Here is a 22614-nt window from a genome sequence, read left to right on the forward strand (position 1 = left end):
CTGTCAGAGACAACAAAGGTCTCGGAAGAGCAGTTGAACGGAATGGACAATTCTTGAAAGGAGGGTATAAGATGAACGTCAACAAAGCAAAACAGGAATAATGGAATGTAGTAGAATTAATTCGGGTGGGGGAATTAGATTAAGAAACAAGAAACCCAAGTAGTAGATGAGTTTTGCTGTTAGGGCAACAAAATAACTGAGAATGGCCGAAGAAGAGAGGATGTAAAATGTAGATTGGCAATTGCATGAAAAATATTTCTGAAGAAGAGAAATCTATTAACATTGAATATAAATTTAGGTGTTTGGACGTCTTTTCTGAAGGTATTCCTCTGGAGTGTAGCCATGTATGGAAGTGAAACATGGACGATCAACAGTTTAGACAAGAAGGGAATAGAAGCTTTTGAAATGTAGTTCTACAGTAGAATGTTGAAGATTAGACGGGTAGATCACTTAACTAATAAGGAGGTACTGAACAAAATTGGGGAGACAAGAAATTTCTGGCACAGTTCGAGCAAAAGAAGGAATTGGTTGATGGGACGTTCTGAGAGGAATACGATGCTATGGCTGCCCAAATTATTACCGAACCATCACCATGTTTCACTCTTAGGACGTAAACTCGGCCAGAAGTTGGAAACAGTGTGAAACAAAGCTCATCCAGCCAGATAACATTCTTCCATTGCTCCATAATCCAAGGTTTGTGGCTTCGGCAGCGTGTTTTCCCGTTACAGGCATCACTGATGAGCTGTTTTAAAATTTCAGCTCGCCCTATGATTCCCCGTTTCTGGAGTCCCGTTTGTGCTGTTTTGGTACTGACAGTGTTCGCAAGTGCGATATTCATAACTGTATTGAATTATGCAGCAGTTGTCGTGTTATTTTTCATAACGATTCTTAGTTGTACGCGAATGCTCTTTCTACGACCAACACCCCATTGTTGTCCTTAAGTAAACAAAAATCCCAATTGCGTTAGCTCTTTGAAATGTTTAATAACTATCACCTGCAACATAGGACACTATTTACAGCTATAAAAAATTCACTAAATTTTATCGATGTTTTACCTAGTATTCCACAAATATCCAATTTTTTTCAGGACGAGATACCACACGCACCAAGAAACACGCAGCAGACCTACGATTCGCTTAAAACGAACTTATCACCCGCACTTCTAGTATGCAACGTAGCTATCGGCTCCCCTAACACTATACTGGACTTGTAAAAACTTAACGGGACCGCTTCTACAGAGAAAGGGGACATACTTCGCTTAATGCTCCACAATTACGCCGCAACCACCAGGATAAGAGTAAGAGAGAGGGAACGATGCACGTTATTGAAGAACAAACAAAAAAATGTAGCTTAAGAATTCCGAAGAGCGTTTTCCTATTGTACTGCCCCGCATACTGCAGAGTGCTTGTCTTGATTATCACTAAGATCATGGAAGAGGGCGACAATTACTGCTTTATGTAAAACTGAGAAAATGTGACATGATCTCTCTAGCGACGTTTTCAAAGTGCATCCGTCCACACTGCTCCCGTTACAGCTGCCGACTGGAGCTCTCGCCGGTGCAGCGTTCTGATTGGCTGGTTCCGAAACTTGTGGGGACTGGGCAGCGCACTTGACATTCCATAGCTTTGAATTATATGCTGAGATGACATGCTGCAAGTATGTTCCCCACTTACCATGCTGACTATTCACATAATGGCTTAACATCTTCGAAATTGTGTGATGAGCCCACTCAGTATAACTTTTCACTTACAGATGGAAAGGACTAGAGCAAAGTTTTCGGAAACGATGTGGGTGACATAACTTCTTCAAAAGGCCTGACATAAAATTTGTACCCTGATCTGTAATTATAGTATCAGGAACGCCAAGTGCAAGTATCTAATTAATAAGCATCGCATTCACTACTGTGCTTGCTTGCTGATCCGGAATTGCTATCATTGCTATAACTGGGAAAAATAAGCTATTATCGTTATAATATACTTGCTACCAGCTGCTGTCCTACTAAAATCCAACAATGTCTAAACCATCCATTTGAAAAGGTTTTGTCACTTCTGGTAATCTTCTCAATAGCAGTGTCGGTGAATCAAGTCTGCTCTTACTGCATATGACATATATTCTTCTATGCAATGGTTAGCGTCTTGCTTTCCGGTTCTCCGCAAAAACTTTTATGCTTCATGTCTACGTGTTGTTCTATGTCGTCCATGGCCAGTCAACAAGTGACCATGAGCCTGTTGCAATATTTAGTTTCAAAATGATGCAAGAACCACCACACGTGGTCTGCACTTTGTATCTCTGCATAGCAAGCTGTCATGAGTTAGAAACTGTGGCTGTGACCCAGAAGCTTGACAGTCTATGTCTGTTTTTTGCTTATTGCCATTTTGACAAGATTTTGCCTAGTGCTTGAGAGCTCCTATTTTCTTAGAGTGTCTCTCATTAGTGATTGCTTTCCTAGATGCACTTAAACTCGCTTAATTTCAATGCCCACTATGTTAACCTACTAGGTGGGTATTTAGACCCAACAGCCACTTAAGGAATGCATGATCAGTTACCACCTTAAATGTATATCTGCACAAATAATACCAAAAGTATGCAACACCATAAATAATAGCTAACATTCCTTTTTCTGTTGTTGAATAACTGATTTTTGCTTTATTCACCACCTCGATGGATAAGCTACTGGATGTTCCTTATTGTCCACAATAATTCAAAACATGGCTAATTGCTATGCCACTTGCATTACAGTATAGCATGAATTCTTGTTCAAAGTTAGGAAACGCTAACGCAGGACTGGATACTAAAACATCTTTCAGTTTCCCAAACACAGCTTGGCACTCTATTGACCATTCAAATTTACTTCCTTTTCTTATTAGATGATTCAAGGTGTTGGAAAGTTGCGCAAAATCCCTTACGAATTTTCTATGATAATTACAGAGGCATAAGAACGAAAGTAACTGTTTTGTAGTCTATGGTGATACAGTATTACATATTACATTAAACATCTACATTATGTGATCAAAAGTATCCGGACACCCTCAAAAACATTCGATTTTCATATTAGGTGCATTGTGACGCCACCTACTGCCAGGTACTCCATATCAGAGACCCCAGTAGTCGTTAGACATCGCAAAGGAGCAGAATGGGGCCCTCTGGGGAACTCACGGACTTCGAACGTGGGCAAGTGATTGGGTGTCAATTGTGTTATACGTCTGTGCGCGAGATTTCCACACTCCTAAAAATCCCTAGGTCCACTGTTTCCGATGTGATAGTGAAGTGGAAACATGAAGGGATGCGTACATCACAAAAGTGTACAGACTGATCTCGTCTGTTGACTAACAGAGAGCGCTGACAGTTGAAGTGGCTCGTAATGTGTAATAGGCAGACATCTATGCAGACCATTACACAGGAATTCCAAACTGCATATGGATTCGCTGCAAATACTACGACAGTTAGGTGGGAGGTAAGAGAACTTGGATTTCATGGTCGAGCTGCTGCTCATAAGCCACACACCACGCCGCTAAATGCCAAACGACGCCTCGCTTTCTGTAAGGAACGTAAATATTGGACGATTGAACAGTAGGAAAACGTTGTGTGAAGTAACGAATCATGGTTCACAATGTGGCGATCCGTTGGCAGGGTGTGGGTATGGCGAATGACCGGTGAACGTCGTCTGCCAGCGTGTGTAGTGCCAACAGTAAAATTCTGAGGTGGTGGTGTTATGGTGTTGTCGTGTTTTTCATGGAGGGAGCTTACACCCCTTGTTGTTTTGCGTGGCACTATCATAGCACAGGCCTACATTGAAGTTATAAGCAACTTCTTGCTTCCCACTGTTTAACAGCAATTGGAGAGGGCGATTGCATCTTTCAACACGATCGAGCACCTGTTAATAATGTACGGCCCGTGGCGGAGTGGTTACACAACAGTAACATCCCTCTAATGGACTCGCCTGCACAGAATCCTCACCTGAGTCGTGTAGAAAACCTTTGGGACGTTTTGCAACGCCGACTTAGTGCCAGGCCTCAGCGACCGACATCGATACCCCCTTCAGTGCAGCACTCCGTGAAGAATGGGCTGCCAATCCCCAAGAAACCTTCCAGCACCTGATTGAACGTATGCCTGCGAGAGTGAAAGCTGTCATCCAGACTAAGGGTAGGCCAACACCATATAGAATTCGAGCGCAACCGATGGAGGGCACCGCGAACTTGTAATTCATTTTCAGCCAGGTGTTCGGATACTTTTGTTCAGACAGTGCATCAATCAGTCTTTACTCCTTTATGTGTGATGTCCCAGATAGTTTACTTCTGTTTGAGCGAAATGAAGTTTTTCAGTCCAAACGAATTACTACAAGTTTGGTAACACCCAATTGTGTGAAAAAAACTGTCGTTGGCCAGTCTCCAGGAAGTATTTCAAGCTGGAGGTTGTCACTTGTCAAATCTATAATCGAAAAGTATTTTCATTGACCCAGCATGTCGAGCGTCTTTGTGGTGTTCGGAATAGGATACCCAGTCGTGGTAGGTTTTATATTTAAGAAGCCATAATGGCAACAGAGAATGTGTTACTAAGAACAATTCAGTGATAGGGTTGTTCTCATCAGGATCGACAGCAAACCAAATATGACAACCATTGTTCAGGTATACATGTCGATGTCGTAAGTACAAGATGAAGAGATGGAGAAAGTATACGAGGATATTCAGTATGTAAAGGGAGCAAAAACCTAACAGTCTTGGTGCATTGGAATGCAGTTGTGGGGGAAGGAGTAGATGAGGGGGATATGGGAGAATATGGGCTTAGTATTTGGAATGAGAAAGGACAAAGACTAATTGAGTTCAGCAATAAATTTCAGCTAGTAATAGGAAGTACTTTATTCAAGAATCACAGAAGGAGGAAGCATACTTGAAAAAGGGTGGGTGGCACGGGAAGATTTCAGTTAGATTACATCATGGTCAGACAGAGATACCGAAATTAGATACTGGACTCTAAGGCATACCCAGAAGCGGATAAGGAGTCAGATCAGATTTTAGTAGTGATGAATAATAGGCTGAAGTTTAGGAGATTAGTCAGGAAGAATCAATGTGCAAAGAAGCGGGGTATGGAAACACTAAGGGAAAAAGAGATATGCTTGAAGTTCTCTGAGGCTGTAGATACTGCGATAAGGCATAGCTCAGTGAGCTGTTCAGTTGAAGAGGAAAGTCACGGCTCAGTAGGCAGTTCAGTTGACTAAAAGGTGCATTCACAGAGGTTCGAAAGAGAAACATTGGTACAAGGAAGATAACTGCGAAGAAACCATGGACGACAGAAGAAATACTTCAACTGTTCGATGAAAGAAGTTCGTACAAAAATACTCAGTGAAATTCAGGAATACAGAAATACAAGGAATGAAGTAAATAAGAAGTACAGTAAGCTAAGGCGAAATGGCTGCATGAAGAGATCGAAAAAGAAATGATTGTTGGGAGGGCTGACCCAGGATATAGAAATGTGAAACCAATCTTCGATGAATTTAAAGGCAGGGGTGGTAACATTAAGAGTGAAATGGGAACTTCACTGTTAAACCCTGAGGAGAGAACTGTTAGGTCGAAAAAGTGCATTGAAGGCTTCTATGAGGCCGAAGACTTGCCTGATGACGTGATAGAAGAAGAAACAGGAGTCGATACAAAAGATATAGGGGATCCAGTATTATAATCAGAATTTAACGGATCTTTGTAATACTTAAGATAGAATAAGGCAGAAGGGATGGATAACATTGCATTGGAATTTCTAAAATAATTGGGGGAAATGGCGACAAAACGGCTGTTGTTTGACTATGGCGATATACCGTCTGATTTTCGGAAAAACATTATCCACACAATTCCGAAGACAGCAAGAGCCGACAAGTGTGAGAATCGTCGCACAATCAGTTTAACAGCTTGTGCATCCAAGTTGATTACAAGAACAGTACACAAAAGAATGGAAAAGGAAACTGAGCATGTGTTAGATGTCGATCAGTTTGGCTTTAATAAAGGTAAAGGCACCAGAGATGGAATTCATATGTTGCGGCTGATAATGGGAGAAAGACTAAAGAAAAAACAGAGATATCTTCATAGGATCTGTCGACTTGGAAAAAGCTTTCGCCAATGTCAAATTGTGTAAGATGCTCAATATTCTGACAAAAATAGGGGTACGCTATAGGGAAAGACGTGTAATATACAATATGTACAAAACCCAAGAGGGAATAATAAGAGTGGAAGAGAGAGAACGAAATGTTAGGATTAAGAAGGGTGTAAGACAGGGACGTAGACTTTCGCACCCACTGTTCAATCTGGACATCGAAGAAGCAATGACGGAAATAAAAGAAACATTCAAAAATGGAATTAGAATTCAAGGTGAAAGGATATCAATGACAGAATTCGGTAATGACATTACTGTTCTCAGTGAAAGTGAAGAATAATTACGGGATCTGCTAAATGGAATGAATAGTCTAATATGAGTAAAGAATATGGATTGAGAGCAAATCGAAGAAAGACGGAAGTAACGAAAAGTAGCAGAAATTCGAACAGTGGGAACTTAACATCAAGATTGGTGATCACGAAGTAGAGGAAGTTAAGGTATTCTGCTACCTAGGCAACAAAATAACCCATGACGGACGGGGCAAGAAGGACATAAAAAGTAGACTAGCTATGGCAAAAGTGGCACTCCTGGACAAGAGAAGTCTACTAGTATCAAATATAGGCTTAATTTGAGGAATAAATTTCTGAGAATATGCGTTTGGAGCACAGAATTGTATGGTAGTCAAACATGGACTGTGGAAAAACCAGGAAAGAAGGGAATCGAAGCTTTTGAGGCGTGGTGCTACAGGAGAAAGTTGAAAATTAGGCGGACTCATAAGGTAAGAAATGAGAAGGTTCTCCGTAGAATCGGCGAGGAAAGGAACATATGGAAAATACTGACAAGAAGAAGGGATTGGATGGTAGGACAAGACCTATGTTAAGAATGGTACGAGAGGGAACTACTGACCGTAAAAACCGTAGAGATAAACAGAAATTGGAGTACATCCAGCAAATAATTGAGGACGTAGGTTGCAAGTGCTCCTTAGAGATGAAGAAGTTGGTACAGGAGAGGAATTCATAGCAGACCACATCAAACTAGCCAGAAGACCGATGAATCAAAAAATTTTTATAAACCTGCAACAGAACCTATATTTTATGACACAATTTGATGACTTTTTGAGCACAATGGCAGCATTTGCGCTGCAGGAACTATCACTACCCTCAATGATATCATCAGCCAACCGATAGTCAATGAAATCCGCCATTAGCGGTTGTAACTGTTTTTGAACCCTGCGTGGTTTGTCATAACCTGGGTCATTTCTACTTGTTGGTAACCTGTGCTTGCGGCTGCGTTAGTCACCCAACCTGTCGGTATCGTCTTCTTCCAAGACACTCAAACTGGCGACCTTAGACCATTTGGCAGACTCATTTCAGAAATGCCTAAATTGTCTAAACTCACGGGAAACATAAGTTCTCCATCTATATCTGAAATTCGTACTACACTCCTGCGCACCATACAGCGCAACATATCTATTTGTTGCATGCCAATGGATCTGCCATGCACAATAATTCCCTCAGTAAGTTCGTAGCTACACTAACTCAGATCAGTTTCTCTGTAACTGCTGGTAAGTTATTCCGCGAACTACTATGTATACGCAGTTTAGCTGGTACTACCTTCAGGCAGCTGCAGTTCGCGACATTGTTTCACTAGCAGCTTTCTCCCCTAATGGAAACGTAATCCCACCAAATTAGATCATGCACCGCGAAAAGTCAATTATTGGGCGATGTTTATTCAGAAAATTGAGTCCAAGAATTGCACAGTACCATCATCAACGTCTAGAGACACTTTCATACGCTGTAATTGTTCAGGCTTTCCCGGCGATATGTTGACGTGTTGAATAATCAGGTCTTCCGTCAGTTGTCCGCGTCGTTCTCGCACGATATTTCGACGGCATGATTTCATACGCTACTTAAAATTTGCGGCCCCGGTGCTAAAAGTGAGCAGCGTTTTCTCCAAAGACTCTACCTCACTGTTACCCGCTCCATGTAACTTACTCGTTTGTCGTGGAGACTGAAATCTCTTCCAGTCTAAGAGGTCCAGATCAACTACTGACATATGTGCGCCCGTGTCTACCAAGAATTTATGCTCCTTATTCCCTTCTATGTCCGCATCTCGTGATCTTGCGGTAGTGTTCTCGCTTCCCGCGCATAAGGTCCCGGGTTCAATTCCCGGCGGGGCCGGTGATTTTGCCTACCTCGAGATGACTGGGTGTCGTTGTGTCGTCTTCATCACCATTATTCATCCCCATTACGGTCGGAAGAAGGCAATGGCAAACCACCTCCGCTAGGACCTTGACTAGTCGGTGGTGCGGGTCCACCGAGTATGGGACCTCAATCAATTCCCTTATGTCGTGAAGCGACGCTCCTTCTCTGCACTTGTCCTTGCAGTATCCTGTTTTATTGGGAATGACCTCTGACGATCAAGGCACTTGTTTGATTTTAACGAACGCCATTTCTTTTTGTGCTTCTCCTGTTTACTATTTCTGTAGTCACACACCCTATGTATAACCTCACCACTTTCAGAGCGCTGTGGCTGGCGACGTTGTCTCTTCACGTGGCTTGTTTGTCCACATCTGTAGCGTGTAACATCACAGAAGGAGACACCTCGATCACTCCTGTTTCGAGTCGCAAAGTCTATTTTCTCTACCTGTGTGGCAGTTCTGATAGCAGAGCACAAACGACTAAGATTCTGCATTCTTACCCTTCGCGAAATCTCTGCTGAAATACCTGTCACGAATACGGCTATGGCTCTTCTCTCTGCTTCCCCAAAATGACTCTATCCGCCTCTGTCTTGTACGTTAATTCGTAATTCTGAGTATTCAGTGTATGATTGTGTCAGGTGATGTTTCTACTGATTCATTATTTTTCTGCATTAATCCCTCAGCCTTTCTTTGAAAAATCTAGCACTATTTTTCTTACGGTAGCTTTGGGATAGTCCTACAGATAGCTACTTAAACGCCTGTGCCTCACCAAGAGTATCATGGTATATGACGTACGTTTTAGCGTCATCTGTTAACCCTAATTAAGCCGTAGAAAGACATATTGCTCTGGGACGATTCCCTAATCGACCTGCTTCCTTAACGTCATTCAAAAAAGCTGACACATCCTATCATGTTTTCCCAGAAAAAGATGTAATGAGAGTAGCGGTCATAGGGTCAACAGACGGAACAGGTTTGCTAACTAAGGTCTTGGTATCCTCTCCTTGTGCTTGCGTCAGCCCGGTTGCTGCACGTAATGCTTCTAGTTCTCTCTCCATTTCTTCAGTAACCTGGTTCCGTTTTGTTATATCCTACCGTAACGCGGGTACCTCACTTTTCAAAACTTCAACGGTTTCACTGAAAGTTACTGAACGCATTCCTGAACTATACTTCAGAACAAGTGGTATCCGTTAATCCCCACATTACATCCATAAGCAAAAACAACTATACTTATCTTTTATGCATATCATCGCCCAGCGAGGCTCACTGTACTGCCTTGCTTCATGGTCATATCGTCCACAAGTTTCACACGTTACTGGCACGTCTTAGTACACGGTAAGCCACGCCCTGATAAATAAAAAAAACTGGCACCTCCGAACTGTAACAGGTCTGGAGGCTCTTGTGGCCTATACAATGTCTGTTTCGAGTTGCTATGTAGATCTCTCCGACTCAACATGCCCCAAAACAAAAGAAAAAGGAAACAGGCCAACAGAAATTAGCCACTCATAGCACCGCAAGATGTCAGATGCTGATGGCTGCTGATGTACAGGTGTGGCTCGTCCATGGCGGCACAGCTCTACTTCTTAACACAAATGTTACACCTGAGCCAGAGTCATGTTGCTATCAGGAGGTCAAACGAAGAGGGGGGCTGAGGGATCCTGTGGGACGCCGGGGCGATAATGCAACACCGTTCGATTAACAATCATTTAGTGTCCAGAATTTTACAGTCATTCTGTCATCTTCTCAGCAATGTCTGCAGAGTCCACGCTGCTTGAAAGCGTAAGGTGGCATATGAGTGCCCAACAAGGAACTCGATCAGCAGAGGTCCTGGTGTTGCCTGTGGTCAGTGCCCCAGTTCATAGGAGGCTTTGGCGGCCCTGGTCTCCGCAGCCCAGCGTGGCTGTGGTTGTCTGCCACTCTTGATGAGAGAGGCTGCACTTAGGCTCAATCCCAGAATATTGCAGACTCCTGTAGTCGGTTGTCAGCGTGAAGGTGGAAGACTCAACAGCAGCACAAAGGACAGCTAGAGTGGTGGTTCCAGCATACAGCTGGTGAGGCGGTATTTCTACTGCCCCCATTGTGGTGGCACAGACATATGGCGCCGAACTTGAACAGCTTTCAGATGGGCAGATCGGTTCTTCACTCACGGCAGATTAACCTGGCCCCCCACCTCAGTTATTCGCTGTTGTGACCCGCGGGACCGTGGCTCGCAGATCAGAAGTTCCCTAACGACCAGTCGCCTGTAGACTTGCAGCAGTACACTCCAAGTTGGCAGAAGCTTGTAGACACTTCTTGGATTCACCAGAACATCCTGCAGGCTAATAGAGCTGGCCTTCCATCGGAATCTGCGTTGCAGAGGGAATAGCCTAACTTTGAGAAGTGAGGAGGGAAGATTTTTTTATAGCAAAAAAAAAAAAAAAATGGTTCAGATGGCTCTGAGCAGTATGGGACTTAACATCTGTGGTCATAATTCCCCTAGAACTTAGAACTACTTAAACCTAACTAACCTAAGGACGTCACACACATCCATGCCCAAGGCAGGATTCGAAACTGCGACCGTAGCGGTCACGCGGTTCCAGACTGAAGCGCCTAGAACCGCACGGCCACACCGGCCTTTTTTATAGCATGTGGTGAAGTTATCCAGTCCCCAACCCTGTTGGTTGACCAAATGTATTCTCATTTTCTGATCCTGTTAACGCTCTCGGCTGCTCTACTGTTTCAATTTCAGGTTTTCAGGGCGTTCCTTTACATGAAGTTATAACATCTCTACGTAAATTTACTACATGTTACAATAGTGTATTCTCGCTGCTCTGCACTGTTGTCAAAAGTGTTGGATCAGTTGAGTTTGGATTTCCACTCGCGTAATCTTATGAAACTAGCTTCCAGCTTCTTTGTAGTTTGGATCTCATTTGCTTATGACACCGCTGCTTACCTGGCAGATGTGGATCACTTACGGACGTCTCTGTTGTTTTCCAACAACATTTTAATCCTGCACGTATTTACTTTTATGCAGTGCAAGAACACTAACTACACTGATGGACTGTTGGATTTATGTATACACCCGACCAAACAGCGTTGCTGTCTACCAATCATGAGAGTGCACATCTGGTCGTGTTACGAGGCAGATGTCTGAAACAAACTCATCATGTAGATGGTGCTAGGATACTATGGGTTGGTATATTCCTTTATAATATGTAACAGAAGCTTTAGGAAAGACGACGTATTTTTCCCCAAAACATAAGGGTGGATTAGGATCTGTATAGAGGTATATAGGCAACAATGTTTTCATCGATCAACGCGTAGGAGTGCAATGGATTGGTAATCCATAATACTGGTGTGATGTACCCTCCGTCACATACTGTACAACGCCTTGCTTGGGAATTTGTTTACAATTTGTTTACATGTAGCATCTTCGCCGGTGATGGAGCCGTCTACAGGAAGGCATTAGCGAATTACAGGGGGCTTGTGTGGACTCGATGATTGATGTTGTAATTGACGTGAATGTAAAAAACATCTATTGTAGGACTAGATATTCCATACACTGTCACTAGAAACATTAAAATACCTACCAGCATTCAGATACAGCAATATGAAGTAGAATGCATATTTCAGGCTGTGGTTCATTTTCTGGAATCTTAAGGTACGTAACTGAAGCGCTAACACTAGCGCTGACAGGTCGACCTAAGTGTGAGAGGTGAGCAGCCACAGATCTCGTCCGCATCTCATCTACGGCTTTAAATCTACAATTACGACCTACGCTTAACACTGATGGGTTTGTTTTCTAATAACGTAAACACCGAGCAAGCGCACAGCCCTCGTGGGAAAATAAGATATACACTGCTCAAGCTGGAATAATATATTACGGTCAGTCCACTTTCGAAGAGCACGCACGCAAAAAAAGAACAACGCTGTGATTAAAATCTAAATCTCTAGTACTCTTGTAATGGCTTTGAATTGCGTATGACTGGTTGTGACTGATCTTTGTAGCGATCGTATAAATAGAAATTAACCAATTGATAGTGTGTATTGGAAGTTCTGTCACACTGTTAGAATTACATTACGTTGGCATAACACATTTGAAAATGAACGCTGTATTTCTCGCGAAACGCTATGCTGTCAACTAGGACTCTGATACCATTATGCTGCTACCATCGTATATTTAGCATAGTGATTGTAGGGATACGATGAAGGTGTTAAGAACAAGTACAGATACATATATATACAGACAGTCATTTACGGCGACGAATTGTAGGTATGATACATCAAAATTTCTTGGTGCAGTGCTGATATAATGAAGGTGCAGCAGCAAGATTTCGTTGGCCATTGCACTAGACTACTATTCCTCTATATTCTCTCCATTAAAAAAAAAAAGACCTATATCTGATGTAGTGATCATAGAGCCGATCATGGTACGTACAGAGGCATACACACATTCATTTTTACTTGATCAGCATGTATGTGTCGAGTTTACAACGATAAAGACATTCTGACGACTATAAACCAACTACACTTCAAATTCAAGTACATGTGAAAGGTATATCGAAGATAGGGGGATTCGTGAATGGTGACGATATGACAGAGGGGAAGGGGTGAGCAACACTTTGACAAAAGAGGGTTGAGAGGCGATCTCTTTATCAGTTCTTCCATGTGTTGTGTGGAAGTACATTAATTTTTCGTACGTAAGTCTGGTAAAATGACTGCAATGAAAAAATCGGGGGCTAATACGATCTTACCGAGAGACATTCAGCAGTGGAAGTTTCGTCTTTTGTTTCTCGATAAATACATTAGGATGGGATAGGCAAGAGAGGCGATATTACTGCTCCATCGTAAGGCTATGTATATTTCGGTATTGAAGTTTTTGTGGAGAACACGTTAAAGGTGAAGATGTGGGGGAAAATCGGTGTCCCAACAAAAGTTCAACCCTCGTATATTAAAGGTGATTGATTGCCCACCTCCTCTTAAACTGCATTGTGAAAGTACTGAATAAAAAATAAATTTCTTTTTAATATATCTTTCTACTGTTTTTCATAAAAAATGTGTGACTGATTTAGAAAAACAGTTGGTAATGACAGAAGGTACCACTTTTCACAGTTTGCATGTACACAACTGACTGTGCTAAACCAGCATCACGTCCTTAGGCACTTTAGTTTAGAAACAAATCACGCAGCGAAACACCACATTCTTTCGTCAGTGCATCAATAAATGGATGCACTGACGTCTTAATAGCCAAACTAAATTTACTTTGCTGGCTCACCGATAAAGTCTTTGATTAAAGTTATGGGATTGCTCTGCAGCAAAAAAAATTTGGCCGACAGACAGATAGAAATTTTTTCCGAAAGACACACACGAATGGTACTAGCTGCATGGGGAAAAACAGAAACACCTGACGATTGCTAGGAGTGGCACATTATACAGACTGTATAGGTGATCACTAAGATATTGGAACTTAGCTAAGGGAGAGCCGTCTGCCATAACTGGAACGTAATTGGAATACAGCATTTGAGAGCACTGTGCTATTCGTGGTTAGATACAACAGCACCACCTTCAGGCTTGAATAGACCTACATTTATGTTCAAGCACGCATTTATCACGTGTCTGAATATCTTTGTCCACCCCTTGCATGTCAAGGGAGAGCCATATGCAATAACTGGAACGTAATTGGAATACGGCCGGCCGGTGTGGCAGTGCGGTTCTAGGCGCTTCAGTCTGGAACCACGTGACCGCTACGGTCGCAGGTTCGAATCCTGCCTCGGGCATGGATGTGTGTGATGTTCTTAGGTTATTTAGGTTTAATTAGTTCTAAGTTCTAGGCGACTGATGACCTCAGAAGTTAAGTCGCATAGTGCTCAGAGCCAATTGGAATACGTTCTGTCAGAATGAGGGAAAATAAATACTGGTTTTGTCCGTCCGTAATTGAATGTTAATTTCGGAAACATAGGAGTCATATACCACTGGAAACGTATAAAAGCTTTGTGTTACGTAGAACTGATCTTGTATTCAGCGTAATATTAAGGCGTATGTCGTGCACTACCACCATGACATCATTACTCGTTACAAAATATAGTGCAGCGGACGATGTAACGAGGCTTATTGCACATACGAGTATCAGGCCATGGAGAAAAATTACCATAGTAATGAAATATTAATTACGTCTAATTTATGGTACTGAGATAAGTTACACAAAAAAATTCTTGAAGTGTGTGTACGTATTGATGACAGGTAGCTGTGGCTCTCTGTCCGGCCTTGCCGTGAAGCAACGATCCGTGGAAGCAGACAAGGGCAGTGTTTGTGGGAGGAGATAAGCACGCGCTGGACCGGAAGCTGCATGGCAGAAGTGTCTGGATATTTTTTTATCACTCTACAAGCAACTAGGCGGGATGCAAGTTCGTGAATGTGTCTACTGGAATATGTAGCGCTAGTGGAAAGGAGGTGGTTGATCCCACCATTACTCTTTTTTTTTTCTTTTTTTAAAATCAAGATACATATGGAGCGATCCCGCTCATAGAGGCTGGCTCATACTCCTCGCTTATCAGCCCCCTATACACTAAGCAGCTGAAGGGAATGGAGAGCCCCTCCTGACACCGGTAGGACAGTGTTAGACTTATATCCATACGTTCTGTTTGCCCACATTGGCTGTCCAGCCCCAGGGCATGTCAGAGCGAACCAACCAACGCACTCCAGTGACAGCAGCTCCAGTCGTCGGCTGTAGCGGCAGCAATGTGGACGGACGTACTTTGAATACGTCACTGTAGGGGTCTTGTCGCATTTTTTCAGTTGTAAATAAAACCGTAATTGTCGCCCTCCTACCACGGCTTTGTGATGTAAGGATAAGTGCTCTGCGGCGTATTGTGCGCCGTAATAGTAGCACGCTGTTCGGAGTACGTAAGCTAAACTTTTTGTTTGTTCTTCAATAATGTGTGCAGCTCCCTCTCTCTTTACAAGTAAAGTATAATCCTATAGCGTTAGTTGAACTGATGGTCATGTTAAATACTTAAAGTGCGGGTGATAAGTTGGTTTTAAGCAAAACCTAGGCGTACTGCGTATTTCTTGTTGTGGTGTGTCTTACTGAGAAAAAAGTGTCCGTTCCCAGAATACTGAGAGAAAATCTTCAAAATTTTAACGAATTGCATAAAGTTATAATTAGTGTCATTTGCCAGCGTGCTTTTAGGGTATGCACTGTGGTGCTTGTTGTCATTCATTTGAAGCTCTGTATTTAATTTGGGTCATCTTGAAAAAGTAAGTATTTGCGGAACACTGGAAGGAAAGCGTAAAATTTCAAGAAATTTCCTAAAAACTGTAAATAGCGTCATAGGTTGGGGGGTTGTTGTTGTTGTGGTCTTCAGTCCTGAGACTGGTTTGATGCAGCTCTCCATGCTACTCTATCCTGTGCAAGCTTTTCATCTCCCAGTACCTACTGCAACCTACATCCTTCTGAATCTGCTTAGTGTATTCATCTCTATGATTTGTACCCTCAACGCTGCCCTCCAATGCTAAATTTGTGATTCCTTGATGCCTCAGGACATGTTCTACCAACCGATCCCTTCTTCTAGTCAAGTTGTGCCACAAACGTCTCTTCTCCCCAATCCTATTCAATACCTCCTCATTAGTTACGTGATCTGCCCACCTAATCTTCAACATTCTTCTGTAGCACCACATTTCGAAAGCTTCTATTCTCTTCTTGTCCAAACTTTTTATTGTCCATGTTTCACTTCCATACATGGCTACACTCCACACAAATACTTTCAGAAACGATTTCCTGACACTTAAATCAATACTCGATGTTAACAAATCTCTCTTCTTCAGAAACGCTTTCCTTGCCATTGGCAGTCTACATTTTATATCCTCTCTACTTTGACCATCATCTGTTGGGGGGCATAGTAATTGAATATTTAAGGTCACTTATCTTAGGTGTGTTTCTTGAAAATCGGTAAAATAGCAGCAAAACCCACATTTAAATGTGTCACACTTTTGTCTGCATAGGAACTTAGTGGATAGCGTTTTTCCGCTTTTCCTGTCTGCTCTTAAATATGGTATGAAACACGAAACACGTCGGCTCCCTTGGCCACAGAAGCACATCCTACTCGAAAACCAATGATTTGTCCACGTTCGAATTCATTTAAGGGGATACGGAATCACCTATCCCCGCAATGTTAATATATGCCTACTATAGGGAACATTTTCTCACAAACTACTGGAGACAGAGAGGTAAAAATTTTACTGTATGTGCATTCATATGTTATAACAATACTGAAACAACAGTTTATTGTCAAAGTATTTTCTTACAGAGATATTGTACATTTATTTTTAAGTAAATTTTTTCCATCGCTTTTTACTAGAGTATCACCCCTAAGTCTTTTGTAAATCAAGTAATTAAAAAATCGTTGTTTCAGTATGTAATAGGGACCTATGTCACTACGTCATAAAAATTTCAGACTTCTAGGTTGACCAGTACCTGAGATAATGTTCCTAGATGAAGTAAAAAGTAAACTTACAGGAAACGGAGAAAGAAGATTAAAACATTCCTGATCCGTAGCTAATACCCCCTTCACAGTCTTCATAATCATCTTCAAGTCTTCTTTTGGCACCCCTCTGCACCTGTCTTGCTTTTTTCACTAATGTCTTGATTATATTATCAGCATGCCTTAGTCTGTGCTGATCTAAAAAGAACATAGCACGTACCGTACGGGAACCAACACACATACCCAACTTTTGAAGGACCTGGCATTTAGTTATATTTCCAAGATTGAAGGTTGCCACAGCATCATACACACCAAAATGTAGTGTATTAATTCCGACAAACACTGTTTTTGGGAGACGATGCCATATCACACTATTCAAGCACTCGTTGGGGTTCTGCGTTTTTCCGTGAAGACATTTCATCAGAAGACTTCTGTCAGCCAGATCTCTGAAAATGGGCTTTATTTCTGCCATGATGGCTGATGGTAGACTGTGGTGGTGAATGTATTTCTCTCCTGTTGTTAGTCCCCTATTGTATTTACACCAGCTGTTTTCACCTTTGGGGCACAAACCATGTTGTGGATGCGGTGTGGAAATATAAAGCCCATATAGCTCTCCTCATTTCTTCAAGATTGCCTGTATTTTGCCTGATTGCAAGGCCATAGCAGTTCTGAATGTGGTCTATTATGGAATCAGTCAATCTTCCTCTGCCATCCAAGGTTTTCCCATCATCTAGTTTTTTCCCTTTCATAACTGATTTTAACCTTCTCAGCCTGGCACCCATTCTCTTCTGCACATGTCCTATACATTCAAGTTTGCTTATATTTACACTGTTCCCATATGGTTTGCTTTCCAAAACTTCTTTGAATGCTTTAGAGTCACCATCTCCCAGATATTTGACATAGCGAACATTATACCACTGTGAAGAGCGATGAAAAATTTTCTTCACCCCAGCAACCTCCATGCCACCACTACTACCATAATAATTAGCAATACAGTCATCACTGTGTTCATTTTTCAGCCTGCCTGTGCACCTACAGTATTTAGACATTATTGCAACATCAATAACCTTGCCAGTATCAACACTAGTTGCTGTTACAACACCATTGTTGGAGGTGTGGCCCCTTTTCTGCCACGTGCCATCAAACGCCACTGTGAGGTCACGACTGCCGTCATTTTCTTCCACTGCTTCTTCCACAGCAACCTGCATTGACTTCTGTGCTACATCTTCAACTGCAGATCCTAGTACATAATTGTAAGCTTCAAACTTTGAAGGTGCACTTGGAAGATTTAGAACACCACATAGCATATCACCAGCTGCTTTGCCCTTACCAATTGCTCGCAATCCATAAACTAACCTAATATTTACACTATAAAGTTCAGTTTTCTTGTATCCATTATTTACAGTTACTGAAACCGAACTTGGAAACTTACAGCTGTATTTACAAACACTGCATATTAAATTAAACTGGGCAGCCAGGCCAACATGGGATTCTACTTTCAGAGAAACGTTTCCATGACATTTTTTGCAGCACAAACTGTTTTCAAGAGCTTCACACAATATATTCGTATCAATGAGTTCAAAAACTTCATTCCCTCTATCAAGTAAATTATATTTCTCTTCCAAATCTCTTAGTTTTTTATGAGAAGCACTGTTTTCATTTGGTGTAAGTTCGTTCGGCAAATCAGTAATAAGTGGATTCACATTTTCCAACAGTGATGATGATGAACTGCTTTGCTTTGCTAATGAATCATTATTTCTTTTCTTTTGCCAGTTCACACGCTTTTTAAATACTTTTGCTTTAGCTCTAGGCATTTTCACTGCGAAAAATGAAGCACTAAATACGAAATAACTCAACAACAACTACTTTCTTATATCACACTGTTTACAAAACAGTCCCGCCACAAAGTCAAAGAGTAACTTGAGGAAACCAGAGAGAAACATTTTCGGGCAACTAGTGTATAAATAGTCGCTGGAAACCGGGATATTTGAATTCATGTCACTTTAAAGGTACTGCCAAAAAGTTCATGGTCAGCCACGAGAGACGTGTATAACTAAAGCGCAATACCCGATCTCACAAATATATAAAAATAAAATAGTTATAATTGTAGTAGAGCTATGTATGATACGTCATTTTAAAGAGGAAACATGGCAGAATATAATACGCCAATAAAAAAAAATTCGATTTTTTAACCCAAAATCCGATTCCGTATCCCCTTAATACAGACGTAACGCATTCACACCTAACAGAACACAGTTCTGACCACGACTGACTCTTGACAGGTACTGAGAGCATTGTACAGGTGCTGTTAGTGGTCAGATACTTGCAGGCTTGACTAGATCTGCATTTATGTTCAAGCATGCATGTCTCACGGTGTTTGAACATCTTTGTCCACTCCTGCATGTCAAATATTCCCATTGTACTTCTCAACATCGTCTGGTCTTACCTGATAACAGCTTGATGGTGAAGGATAATACTGCGCAATCGGCTGTGAATATCGCCAGCACTGGCATATTCAGATGACAGTTGACTTCCTTTGGCTCCCTCGTTCGCGAACATGGCCTTTGTATCTTGTTGTTGGTGTATAGTCTCCCGTAGTTTACAACTGTCATGATGTTCAGTTAAGTAATCGTCAAGTTGCAAAGTCCTCTTGGAATTCTTTTGCGGTGACGAGTATTGTGTGCCTTCACCTCCATTGCCCAATTCGTCAATGTGCTTTCTTAGAAGTATAAGTTGCATACGCAGTTGCTCCATGAGGCAGATATTTAAGCAGTCAATTATAGCGTTGAACGCCAGAGCATCTGCTGTGATGTAGGCGCAGATCAACCAACCAACGAGCCATCCAAACGAGTGGTCCGTCTGGAAGGGCAGTATGATTATCAGAGGAAGTCCCTCGCCCCTCGTAGGGTACGTGAGCCACACAACGGTATCGAGAGCGCCCAGTATTATGTATGCTGTCACGAAGCGGCGCAATGCAGCAGCGAGGACTTGCAGAACAGGGATGTCGCTAGGAGTCATGAACTCTCCAAAGTCCTCGCGCACCTGCAAACAGAAGAGTGTCTTTTACATGCGCTGCATGCCGCGTCCGATACTATCTAGCAGAATACACTCATGCTCATAAATTGAGGATAATTGTAGAATGTGGTACCACACAATGTGGCACTACACAGAACTGGCACTAATAACATAGTCACATAGGGAACACACACGACGCAGATCTGTAAGTCCACGGTATTGGTGATAAATTGAGAAAACCGTCCCGAAACACATGTGCCACAAAACGCCGCTGTTTCCTGCACATATACCCCGACATCAATATGGATATGATCACCATGCACACATACACAGGCCGCACAACGGATTGGAGTGCTCTGGATCAGATGGTGGAGCAGCTGCTGGGGTATAGCCTCCCATTCTTGCACCAGTGCCTGTCAGAGCTCCTGAAGTGTCCTAGGGGTTTGAAGACGTGCAGCGATGCGTCGACCGAGAGCATCCGAGACGTGTTCGATGGGGTTTAGGTCTGAAGAACAGGCAGGCCATCCATTCGTCTGATATCTTCTGTTTCAAGGTACTTTTCCACGATGGCAGCTGGGTGGGGCCGTGCGTCATCAACCATCAGGAGGAAGGTGGGACCCACTGCACCCCAGAAAAGGCAGAAACACTGGTGCAAAATCACGTCGCGATATACCTGACCTGTTACAGTTCCTCTGTCAAAGACATGCAGGGGTGTACGTCCACCAATCATAATCCCTCCCCACGCCATCAAACCACGACCTCAATACAGGTCCCTTTCAAGTACATTAAAGGGTTGGTATCTTGTTGCTGGTTCACGCCAGATGAAAATCCGGCGAGAATCACGGTTCACACTATACCTGGACTCGTCCGTGAACATAACCTGGGACCACTGTTCCAATGACCATGTACTGTGTTCTTGACACCAGGCTTTACGGGCTCTCCTACGACCAGGGGTGAGTGGAATGCACCTTGTGCGTCTCCGGGCTATAAAACCGCGTCTGTTCAGTCGTCTGTAGACTGTGTGTCTGGAGACAACAGTTCCAGTGGCTGTGGTAAGATCCCGAGCAAGGCTACCTGCAGTACTCCGTGTCTGTCTACGGGCACTGATGGTGAGATATTGGTCTTCTTGTGTGGTTGTACACTGTGGTCGTCCCGTACTGTAGCGCCTGGACATGTTTCCAGACTGCTGGAATCGTTGCCATAATCTTCAGATCATACTTTGTGGCACACGGAGGGCCCGTGCTACGACCAGCTGTGTTTGACCAGCCACCAGTCGACCTAGTATTCTACCCCTCATAATGTCATCAGTATGTGTTCTTTGAGGCATTTTAAACACACAGTCACCATTAGCACGTCTGAAAACGTCTGCACACTTACTCGCTGCACCGTACTCTGACATGCACCAACACAGCTCTGCGTATGTGGACTGCTGCCAGCACCACCGTGCGACGACCGCAGGTCAGATGCACCGCATGGTCATACTCCGTGGCCATTTAAACCCGCAAACCTCCCACCAGAGCATTGTTTTACCACGCATCACCATTATCCTTAATTTATGAGCACGAGTGTATTATGGATTTAGAGTTTAAAAAGTCAGATTGTAAGTTAGTTACTTATTATAGTTTTCTAAACCTATGAAAAAGAGATGCCTGTACAGATTTCGAGAAACAACCTAGTAAGTGGCTATACTCGTGCTTGAGAATAATCAAGCAATCGTCCCAATAGCCCATGCATAGGAAGTGCCGAGTAAAAAAAAACTGATGCATCCTTTAGGGGAGGAACAAACTAAGTGAGACTTCACAGACTGTTAGGACATGTGATGTTATTTTAGTGGTTACAATATCGTTTCCAATTGACAAAGAACTAGACAATAAGAGTCAATTTATCAGTATGCCATCTCACTCCTGCAGCCTGGATTCATGGAGTAATTGAAAACAGTGTCATAAAGCCGTTGTACGCTCTGCTGAGGGAAGCTGGCCCACTGGGATGGAGTTGACTTCCGAACTGGACCCACGCATGTTCTGTCAGCGACAGATCTGTGGACCTTGCTGGCCATGGGAATACCTCAAACCACACAGACCGTAGACATACATTATGTGCATGGACGGGCATTGCCCTATTGAATAATAGCACCACAGTACTTAGGTAATGACTGCAGGATGTCCATAGTGTATCGTTGCGCTTTTGGAGTTTCAACCGTCAGTGCTAGCCATGACCTGAAATCATATTCGATGGCTTCCCACATCATGATGCCAGGAGTACTACTGTTGGTACTCTCCAAAACAATGGAAGAATAAGACTTACCGACGAACGTCATCTGGGGTAGTGCACAACTGCGATTTATCGCTGAAAACAATGGGAAGCGATTCATCGGCAGTCCATGCTTTCAAGCCACGGTACCACTCCAAACGCAACCGTTAGGAATGTGGTGTTAATATCAGCCTACGCGTGGGACCATAATTCCCTATAGCGGCTGCTGCTTGTCTTTGATCAGTGGTGCGGGACAACGCAGAATGTGAAATGTAGACTATTACAAGTTCTCGAATGGCAGCCAGGCGTAGACGTGAAGCGGCTACGATGTGTCCAGTCCACAGTACATAGTGCCACGTGTCAACATGGTGGTGTCGACACACCACATAGTTTGATTACTGCTACTCTGTTATTTTAGGGGAGCGGAACGAGACAATTCCAGTGACACCAGAATTACAACAGTTTTTACGTGTTTTCCTGAACATTTTTGTGTACACATCGGCAAAGCTCATCCCACTCCCTCCTTATTTCACGAGCTGTGGAGTGCCTCGTTCCACAAAGAGAAAATAAGTGCTGGTATTTCTTGATCGACGAAAATATTTCTTGTGTTAACCG

The 22614-nt window shown here is 42.8% G+C and overlaps 1 protein-coding gene across 1 annotated transcript in view; it reads right to left on the minus strand.

The window, feature by feature from the left end:
- LOC124619916 (odorant receptor coreceptor-like) overlaps positions 1-22614 on the minus strand; it is a 78479-nt gene that overhangs the window by 45793 nt on the left and 10072 nt on the right. Inside the window, exon 2 of the mRNA XM_047146551.1 lies at positions 19181-19776. Coding sequence (XP_047002507.1) covers positions 19181-19776 — 596 coding nt within the window. The remainder of the gene's footprint in view (positions 1-19180; positions 19777-22614) is intronic.

The sequence above is a fragment of the Schistocerca americana genome, chromosome 6, assembly GCF_021461395.2.
Source record: "Schistocerca americana isolate TAMUIC-IGC-003095 chromosome 6, iqSchAmer2.1, whole genome shotgun sequence".
Classification (NCBI taxonomy): domain Eukaryota; kingdom Metazoa; phylum Arthropoda; class Insecta; order Orthoptera; family Acrididae; genus Schistocerca; species Schistocerca americana.